The sequence below is a fragment of the Tribolium madens genome, unplaced genomic scaffold (genome assembly GCF_015345945.1).
Source record: "Tribolium madens isolate multiple individuals breed KSU strain unplaced genomic scaffold, Tmad_KSU_1.1 Scaffold_71;HRSCAF=194;Tcas5.2_LG6, whole genome shotgun sequence".
NCBI classification, from domain to species: domain Eukaryota; kingdom Metazoa; phylum Arthropoda; class Insecta; order Coleoptera; family Tenebrionidae; genus Tribolium; species Tribolium madens.
In genome coordinates, this window is record NW_025401041.1 from 3,474,502 (window position 1) to 3,484,109 (window position 9,608).

Genomic DNA, 9,608 nt, shown 5'->3' on the forward strand with positions numbered 1-9,608 from the left:
GGGGCACCAGAAGATAAAATTTTGAAACAAATTGGTCCTCATTTAGAAAAAAACTGGCAATAATCTGAAATAAGTAAAAACTTAATTTTGTCTCTGTAGCACACTACAGCTCAGTACAAAAAAAAGTAAATATACAGTGCTCTCTTCTTTTAGGTATAACATTTACAAGACAAAATTAGAAATATTATTGAATTAAATTACAATGTTCTACAAAGTTTGTTCTTTAAGCCGAACAAAAATTTGTCGAAATCCGACAAAGAATAACAAAAATATTGCAATGTGAAAAATTACAAAATTCTAGTTGCCGCTTAATTTTGGCGGCCAGTGTACCTATCACTTAATTGGGTGTTTTAGTTTTTGCTTTTGTGAACTATTTTAATTTTTTAGAGTTGTAATGCTTTACCGCATCTTGATCTACAAAGTAAAAGAGTTGTAATGGCTCGTATAGGGGAAGCCATAAAAAGGGGTGCCAGCAGGGTGGTAGTCGTTTAGGAGGTTGTATCGTTAGCATTTAAATACATATCTACTTTGAAATTTTTACCCCGCAAAAGTAACTCGTGACGTGATTTGACGCGCAAAAGTGAAACTTCAAAATAAATCATCTGTCAACAAACTGCAACTTTACAATGCCTTTGACTTGTGCAGTAGCTGATTGTGGCAATACGTATGAAAAGGGAAAAGCAATTAGGATATTCCCAAAAATAAAGCTTTATGTGAACAATGGATAAAATTTTGTGGCCGTGAACGCCCCTTTAATGGAAGAACGTGGAGAATCTGTTCAGTGCATTTTGACGAACAAGATTACGAAAGAGACTGAGTTATTAAACTATACATCAAAAGGCGACGTAAACTCAGACAGGGAGCTGTTCCATTCATAAAAGGAAGGAAACCCAAACAACTACGGACAGTACTAATTCTTTATTTGCCTGTCCGAGGGGAGAGCAAGAAGAGCCCATGACGGTAGACACTGTATTTTCTTACCATCAAGACAATAATAATATGATAACGAATCTCTAAAACACCGTTGAACAATTAAAAAAAGAACTTTCTGAAAAAGAGCAACAAATACGACTGCTAAGAAAAAAAGGTAACATACTAAAAACCTTAAACAGACAAAAATTATCAGTTTGGTGTAAATGTAATAATATTTTATCAAATTTGTTGACGCCTGCTCAGATTCGTAAATTAAAAGATCTAAAAAAATTATATGGGCGTCAGAAGATATCAACAAAGCCTTTACATTAAGATATCTAAGAAGACCTAGGTGTATTGGAGAGATTCCTTGAATTATCCTTTACCAGGTATTTTATTATAAGCATGCTAATTTATTAACCATATGGTATTTTGCAGGAATTTCAACATTGCAAAAATGGGAATCAAAGATGATGTGCAGCAGGGTGTATAGAAAACGGTCTTGCAGTTTTTGAAAATTGCGGAAACCAATATGTCAGAACCTGAGCGGCTGATGGTTCTTCAGAAAGACGAAATGAAAGTGGCTGAAACATGTAAAACACAATCGCATAATACGACCTCATTCACAACTTCAGGTTGTAAATGACAGAAGTTTGATTGGAAAATGGAAGACTCCTGTTTTTGTCGATTTCTATCAAAGAATTACATCAGTAATTTTACATAATGTTATAAATGAACTAAATTACGAGTATGTAGGTTTTAAAATTATTGCATGTGTAAGCGATTGTGGACCGAGAAATATCTCACTGTGGCGTGATCTAAATGTTGTATACGAACATCCATTTATTATCCATGAACTAGCTGGTTCCAAGATTTATTTTTTTTTGCTGATGCTCCGCATCTTTTGAAACTAATTAGAAATTGGTTGCTAGACTCAGAATTTCTGTACAATGGTTGTAATATTAATACAGATATATTGGTGGAATTAGTTTCATGAAATTAGCAGCTGTTTTAAATTAACAGCGAACCATTTAATTGTCGAAGGCCCAAGTAGGCAGAACGTTCATATTTAGCAGCTGAATTATTAAGTTACACAGCAGCAGTTGCCTTAAAACATATTTACCCAAACAACCCCACCGCAATTGCAACTCCCAGTTTCATTGAACTTGTAAATAATTGGTATGACATTATGACCTCATACAAACCGAACAACGAAGTAATTATTAAATCTGCCTATGGTAAAGATATTCATAATCAAAACAGTGTTCTACATGAGATGTAAAAACTTATGAGTACGACCATTTTTAAAAGAAAAAGAACAATTCAAACGTTTCAAAAAGGAATTCTTTTATCTATTAATTCATTGAAACATTCATATAAAGATCCTAATGAGAACTATGAAATAACTTATGTTTTGACTCACAGGTTGAATCAAGACTCGTTGGATAATAATTTATTTGGTCAACTCAGAACGCGAGGAGACTTAAATGATCATCCTACTCTACTACATGCTCCACAAAGATTACGACTGATTATTTTAGGAAAATCTACAAATCTTCAGAATAATTCAAATTCGAATCACTGTTCAGATGTTTATACAAGGTGTTTATAAATGTCTGGGCATCAAGTTGGCTTTTCAAATTATGTCAACATGTTTTTGACAACCATTTGCCGCTTCACTGATATTTTGAATTCAGCACTTTCAATCCGTCAAATTTATCGGTTGAATAAAAGATCAAACGAGCAAAAATGAGTGTTTGTTAAGTGAAATTTAACGTTTGTCTGAGAAAAGTGTCTGAAAGTCCCATGAAGCTTTCTTGGAGGGCTCCATTGCTTCACATCGTCGTCACATGATGAATTCTAAAATGTAGTCTCTTTGTCCCAAATTCGGCCTTCAGGGATCGTCCCGGCACTTCAGAGTCTTCTTAGATCGGTAGGTAACATAACTTGAAGCTCCCAGTAACTTTAATGCAGTATCCACATCCACAGGTTAAATTAAAAAAGTAAAGTTATGTTAATACTCGTCTGTCAAAAAGATCCGTCGTTTGCACAATTTTGCTGTGCTTTTGAGCAATTTTCATAGAAAACCAAGTATGGTGAATTGGAATTAGACACTGAAGAAGCTGCACTCTTCATTTGACAAAGAATTGCGTGCTTTTAGATATCGTGGCTTCTACAGGAAGAGCGATGGTTTATCCCCAGACTCAGGTCGGATTCATGTGAAAAATACAGAAAAAATTAATTTTGGAAACGATATTGGATTCATATCGTTTTTAAAAAGAATTTATGAGATCTTCTATTGGATTATTTGATGATTTTTCGCTTATAAATTTGTGAACATGCTTTCTTTCTACTGGTGTTCAAGTGCTCATGATTTTTTTGTATGACAGAGGTAAGGTACCTACAGTGCGTGTACAGGGTTTCACAAACCAATAAACACAGGTGTTTCAAATCTTGGTGGGTGTCCACTATGGCAGATTATAGACTGAATTCACAAGACTAGACTAAAATTGTTTCAAGTAAGCAGTGGAAATGCCAACTATTAAATGATGTCTAACGTTTGGCTGAATTGAAACCTCACTTATGAAAAGGATCCTAAATAAAGAAGATAATAACCCCAAAAACTAATTTTTTATTATTGTGCAAGTGTTTCCAATTTATTAATACGCAATGTAAACTCCGTACAATTTAATTGAGTCCACCTCGTGGTAATTTCGGTGAGAATGGGGTCTAAGTCAATTGCACAGGAAGTGCACCCAATTAAACCGCACGGGTGAGTTCAAAAATAAAAAAATTAAAATAAATAATCATTTTCTTATAGTCTTTACGACAGTTGAGTTATTGGTTGCCCACTAAAACTACGTAAAAGAAAGTAGAAAATTAACTCCATATTTTGTTGTTAAATCTATGTTAAATAAATTGAAACAACACGTTAAGAAAACTAATTATGTGAAGTTTTAATTTATGCGGACTGACCGTTGACATAAAACTTAAAAGTGACAGGCACAGACGACGAGACCGCTACACACCCACGAGGGGTGTATTACGTATAATCATCACAACAAGACGGCAAATTTAACAAAAATTCCAGATGTAACTTGATGCCCAGGCATTTATAAACACCGTGTATAATAGGAGTAGTAAGTAGAATATTCTTCAACGTCTAGTCTATCAGATGTTGATGAAAACATGGAATTGAACGTATCTTCTGATAATAATAGCCTGCGACGTTATTTAGAACAAGATAGATTTGGCCGGATGGATAGCCAAAAAGCTTTGAGCTACTCCTCACCACCCACCCTCACTTAGGCAATTACACACATAATGTATAATGTAATAAGAAAAATAGTACATTATATTATAAGTGATATAAATGCATCATTATACGCGAGTGAGAATTTTGACACTTCTCACGAGTTTCATAATGGTATTTCGATCACGTGTGACATACGACGTTTTATCTTACAGGTGCAACTATCCAAAAAATGAAGTTTCATTCAAGTAAAATATTCACCTATAAAAATATAATAGTAAATATAATATAATAGGCCAGTATAGGCAGCACTCCACTCGGGAAGATCCTCAAGTTCATCGACACTGTCGGCTGGCTTGAGGAATAAAAACTGGCGGGGGGCATGTCTCTTAGGAGAGGTGGCACAATGGGCCCGAGTGAGAGGCCTCAGTGCCGGAGGGACTTGCAGTCCTTCACTCTTCACATTCAATCCAGAATCCAGAATAATATAATAGTCAAACTTACTCACTTGTGAGTACTTTATCTCACTTGTGAATAATATTTGATTTCTCTCACCGAAAACAATGGTCTAAGGTAGCTCAAAAACTCAACCTGTAAGATAAAAAAATTTGGTGATACCATCTTGGGTAGTACATTTGCCATATGGGGGACATTGGACTACCAATGAATTTTTAGCGTTAATCCAAAAATTAAATGACGAATTATAAAAAAAGGACTCCGCCTATCACAATCTTTTTTTTTATATAAGACATACACTTTTTGTAACTGTAAATGAAAACTTCGCATTTTTCTACGGTTAGTGGTACCCATAAATGTGGTCAATGGCAAAAAATTACAATGAAAAACAAGGACACTTTTAAACAAAAAAACCTAGCTAAAAAAATCATAAATACCAAAGAATATGAATTTTATAGTGCGCATTGTAAATTTATATTTAGATGTACGGACACGGAATTTTGGACGATTTGTCATTCGGTTGACATAAAATGTAAAACTGACTTTCAGTGCAACTTTTTTTTTAATTTTTGTAGTTTTTATACGGACAGCTAAATAAAAATGACAATAAATCAAAATAATAATAAAAAATAATAACTATGTAAAAAACGTACTGCAACTGATGGCATTTTTGTATGTATTAGGAAATCGACGCCAAAAATAAATTTCAACTAAAACTTTCAAATTTTAGATCCAAACATCAATCATAATGACACTAAAGCGTGGCTTACATTGATATTTTTGAACTGACATAACTTGATATCCAAAATTTCGTGTCCACAATTGCATAAATTTGTAATTTTTTCGATTGTAAAAATTTTAATTTATGGAATTATATGTCTTGTTAGTTACCCCAAACAAAAATTTAATTTCAATTGAAAATGCAACCTGTGAGCTTTCTAATTTGTAAATATGTGCAACCTATCAGATAGATAGAATAAATATGATTAGATTATTTTATTTAAGATCTAAAAGTCAAAACAATATTTAGCTTTCTAAGAAATTTCTGGTACAACTTCCACAAATTCAAGGTATAAAAATATTAGCGAACTGATCTTTTACTTTTATTACAATCTATTACCCGTTCTAACTCAACCCTTGAACACAGGCAAAGACTGAGTTTGGACCCTGTCTAGGGTGTATTGCTGGTTGTTTTTGAAAAAGAGCAATAAATGCTGAAAACTCAAGGTTTTCTGAAAACCGACTTGCCCGTTCACTCCCGGACAGCCTTAATTGTTCCCTCATATAAATCAGGGACGCAAGTAGGGAGGAATTTGTCCCGTTTTCTGCGGAGTCCGGAGAGACCTATTATTATAGTCGTCACCAGGAATATTTGAGATTGACGTATGCAAAGCTTTATTGAGGATTAAGCAGCCTTGCGGTCGGCCGTAATAATTTTTCACTGCTGGTGGTACTACCCTGAAGATTTACAAAAGAGCCGTATTCAGGAATTTTCGTGGTAGGCTTCTAATTTATTACAGACAAACATTTGGGAATTTATATATTAATTTAATATTAAAGTGATAATGCAGATTTGTATATAATATTAAAATTAATTAATTTTTTTTTTATGTAAGCCCAAAAACAAATTTCTGTTGCGGACCATCTCTTCCTACAAACCTTTGAAACGTCTTATTCTATAATGAGTCTCAAATATTGTTGGTACCAACTATACCTGCTCGTACCTGCCCCATTGGGTGGCCGTCGTCTCCGCCATCCCCTGCTTTTGACCACAGATAAGTCTAGGCCTAAGTCCGGTGTTTCCGCGGTCGATTTGTCATCAAAAATCTTTTGTATTCTACTTTCATTAATACCTTTTTATTTATTTATTAATTTTCAAATTCTTTTATTTTCATTAAACATTTTTTTTTTAATTTTACATTTACTATTGTAAGGAATATAGCGCTATATTTCATTTTCAGTATTTTTTTTAATCTAAGTATTTAATTTAATTTTTTTATCAGAGATATGTGTTAAGTTTTTGAATATATCCCTTTATTTATTATTTTCTTGGCTGAGTGCTGCGTTCCCAGTCACGTGTTACTGAAAACCCATTACTCGGCTGGGTGGCGCCCACCCACGACCTACTCTCCATCAAATACAGGCTGCCGTGGTATAACTTGTTTTACCAAAAAAAAAAGGAAAAACTCTAGTTGTTTACGATTGGAAGTCCGATTAGATAAATTAGAATGATTATTATCAGATACGTTGGTGTATATAAATATAAGTTCTAACTTAGGTTTCAATTACAAGTTGAGTCTATTTCCAAGATAGTAAGTTGTATTTACTCGTTGCTATCTCAAACTCGTCGGTAAATATTTTGTTTATTGTTGCTAAGTCGGTAAGCATTCAAAATCGTCGTCAAAGTACATATTTTGACGTTCTAGAACATTTTTTAGATATTTTATTAAAAAAACTAACAAAAATCAATCGCGCAAAAAATGTCATAAGCATCACGAACGTTAAAGACTTGCCGATCTTAGACAAAACAATTGTCTTCGATCAGTAAAATGTCCTTACCCTTCTTGATGCTTAGTATACTATTTCAGATTTAAAATGAAATCTACGAGGTTACTACTCGTATTTATTATTCTCATATTAGTTTCTGTTGTCCATGCTAAGAGCAACATATTTACACTGAAGAATAAGACTAATATCTATTGCATAAACGAAGAAACTGAAGGTTCCGGAGTTTTTGTTGATCCTGTTGCTGAAACATCTGAGACGTTGCTTTTATCAAAAAATAATATAAAGTGGCTGTCTGATGATTGGGAAGTCAAAAATGCATCAAGCTTAAATATGGTTCATGTTACAGACAAAAGATGGAATAGTAAGTTACTTGTAAATAATGATAAAAAATTTGAGTAAGTATAATTTTTTGTTTTTTAGATTTTGCCATAAAATCGAATTTCTATTTTCATTATAAGTTACTTTCTTCTGTATCTGTTTCTTTATATGCTAAAGAGAAAACTGAAATAGAGATTTTCGTGTACAATAATGAAGAGCGCAAATACTATCATACATCAGTTGAAGACAAACAGTGGTACCATTTCACTGTCACTACAAAAAATAATTATGTTAATAATATGAGAAATAATGAAATAATTGGAAAATACGATAATGTTGTACCTACTGATGTTGTTTTTAGAAGTAGAAATGGAAACGTTTTTTTGAAAGAACATTTATGTAAGTATTCGTATAAAAATTGTTAAATTTACATTTTTTAATAATGTTACATTTTGTAGACAACTTGAGATGGTCAAACAAAATTAGTGAAAGACAACCAACAACTTTGACAATTCCATCAAATAGAATATCGTGTCTACTTTTGTTTATATCCTTATGTAATGAGTGTTATTTGAATATTACTTATCAAAATTTAACAACAACAATTAATAGTAATCTATTAAATCAAGGTGAATCAGTCATGAAGTGGCAAGTAAATAAAACAGTCTTAAACTTTGAGAAAGATGCTGAAATACATATTCGTAGAGGAAGATATGGCAGGGAAAATTTTGGATATTGGATACTCGATTACGATATTTGCGAGTCACCTAACATGGGTAAAACTTTGAAGAGATTTTTTTTCTCTTTTTTACAATATTTGTTTTAAGTTTCTCGCCACATTAATTCTTCAGAAGAAAAGTTGACTTGTAAGAGCTTAAATCAAAATAAAAACACCAAAAGAAACGTTACCACAAATAACTGCCAACTTAGTTGTCAAAGTCTGCTCGGACTTAATTTTCCTTTTTGCAATGATTTTACAATAGGATATAACGCTAGATGGAATTGTTCTTGGGATTCATCTGAAAATTTTTGCGAAATTGGTTGTGACATTGGAACTTTTGAACTTTCTTCTAACAGCACATACAATAAAACACATAACAAATATCCTAGAAGTACAAATGCTAAAGCGGGTAAAATTTTCATTATGTAGTTTATTACTTTATAACAATTTGTTTTATATTTCAGAAACTCCGAGAACTACAATTATTGTTATTGTTGTTTTTCTTATTCTTTTTCCTTCTTTTTTTTTTATTATCATATTTGCATTTATTAAGTGGTGGAGCTTTATTCTTCCAAAGAATCTCACGCATGGAGTATGCTCGAATTGACTCCAATAGTAAAATGTCAATTCTACCGCAAACTCAGAAAAGTATATTTTTTTTAAGGAAAACACTGGTAAATTTAACATTTCTTCTGGATATTTAATACCATCAACTTCGAACCAAAGATTTTTAAGATTGCAATGATTAAATAAGCTACAATCTTTTGACTGATCATCATTTGTTTTTCTATCTGCTTGAAAACCGATAATTCCGAATAATGGATTGTAGACAAGCGCCCAAGCAAAATACTTCTTGCCCAAGCGACTGCCCACCCTGTTCAAATCAAATTATATATTTGCAAAAAAGTGCTTTTCTGATAATTTGAGAGTTTTTCATAAAACATTCCAAAAAAACAAGTGTGACCACCTATTGTAAACTTTTAACTGTAACTGGCGCCACTCCGAATAATATTATTGGATTATGTTTCAGCTGATTCGACACGATCTGTAAAATAAATATTTTAATTAAAATTTGTTGCTGTAAAATGATTTAATTTTTGTGGTTGGTAAATTTATTCATTTTGCTTACTAGTTGTCTTTTACAATTTTGAAAACTTTAAAACAGTGTTGTTCTTAAGTAATTTTTGACAATTTTTAATTTTGAAAAGGATCTTTTATCAGAGGCAACTAAAAGTGGAACGTTAATAAGACTCTAATAACAACAAAAATATTGAAAAATGCAGATACTAAATTATTTAATACAGTGTGTCCCCGGATAGGTGAAACGACAATATATGAAAAAAAAAAAGTTACTACATTTTGTAAAAGATTTAAACAAGTTTAAGTTTATTGTTGAACTTTGCAACGTTTTACTAAATAACTGAATTTACTTCAAATACC

At 32.4% G+C, this 9,608-nt stretch overlaps 1 protein-coding gene and 1 long non-coding RNA gene across 5 annotated transcripts; both read left to right on the plus strand.

Moving 5' to 3' along the window:
* The first annotated feature begins 260 nt into the window (after window positions 1–260).
* LOC123008498 lies at window positions 261–3,856 on the plus strand. Its single transcript, XR_006412960.1, has 5 exons — window positions 261–1,301; window positions 1,351–2,845; window positions 2,902–3,304; window positions 3,355–3,685; window positions 3,734–3,856. It is a non-coding gene; the product is annotated as an uncharacterized LOC123008498 (long non-coding RNA).
* A 3,048-nt stretch (window positions 3,857–6,904) lies between these two features.
* Window positions 6,905–9,254, plus strand: LOC123008490. Of its 4 annotated transcripts, none has more exons than XM_044404315.1 (6): window positions 6,905–6,971; window positions 7,210–7,490; window positions 7,550–7,846; window positions 7,906–8,223; window positions 8,275–8,577; window positions 8,633–9,254. In XM_044404315.1, the coding sequence occupies exons 2-6, from the start codon at window positions 7,217–7,219 to the stop codon at window positions 8,773–8,775; spliced, it is 1,335 nt and encodes a 444-aa protein (XP_044260250.1). In that variant the 5' UTR covers window positions 6,905–6,971; window positions 7,210–7,216; the 3' UTR covers window positions 8,776–9,254. The 4 variants fall into 4 exon arrangements, with proteins under 4 accessions (XP_044260250.1, XP_044260249.1, XP_044260252.1 ...); XM_044404317.1 differs by having other exon boundaries at window positions 6,919–6,933; XM_044404316.1 differs by having other exon boundaries at window positions 6,944–7,001.
* The last annotated feature ends 354 nt before the right edge of the window (window positions 9,255–9,608 follow it).

What these genes read in the sequence shown, in the direction of transcription:
- LOC123008490 (XM_044404315.1), top strand. Translation starts at nt 7,217, where the DNA reads ATGAAATCTACGAGGTTACTACTCGTATTTATTATTCTCATATTAGTT. An exon ending in TACAGACAAAAGATGGAATA is followed by an intron (nt 7,491 to 7,549) that starts GTAAGTTACTTG and finishes TTTGTTTTTTAG; the next exon opens with ATTTTGCCATAAAATCGAAT. An exon ending in AAGTACAAATGCTAAAGCGG is followed by an intron (nt 8,578 to 8,632) that starts GTAAAATTTTCA and finishes TTTATATTTCAG; the next exon opens with AAACTCCGAGAACTACAATT.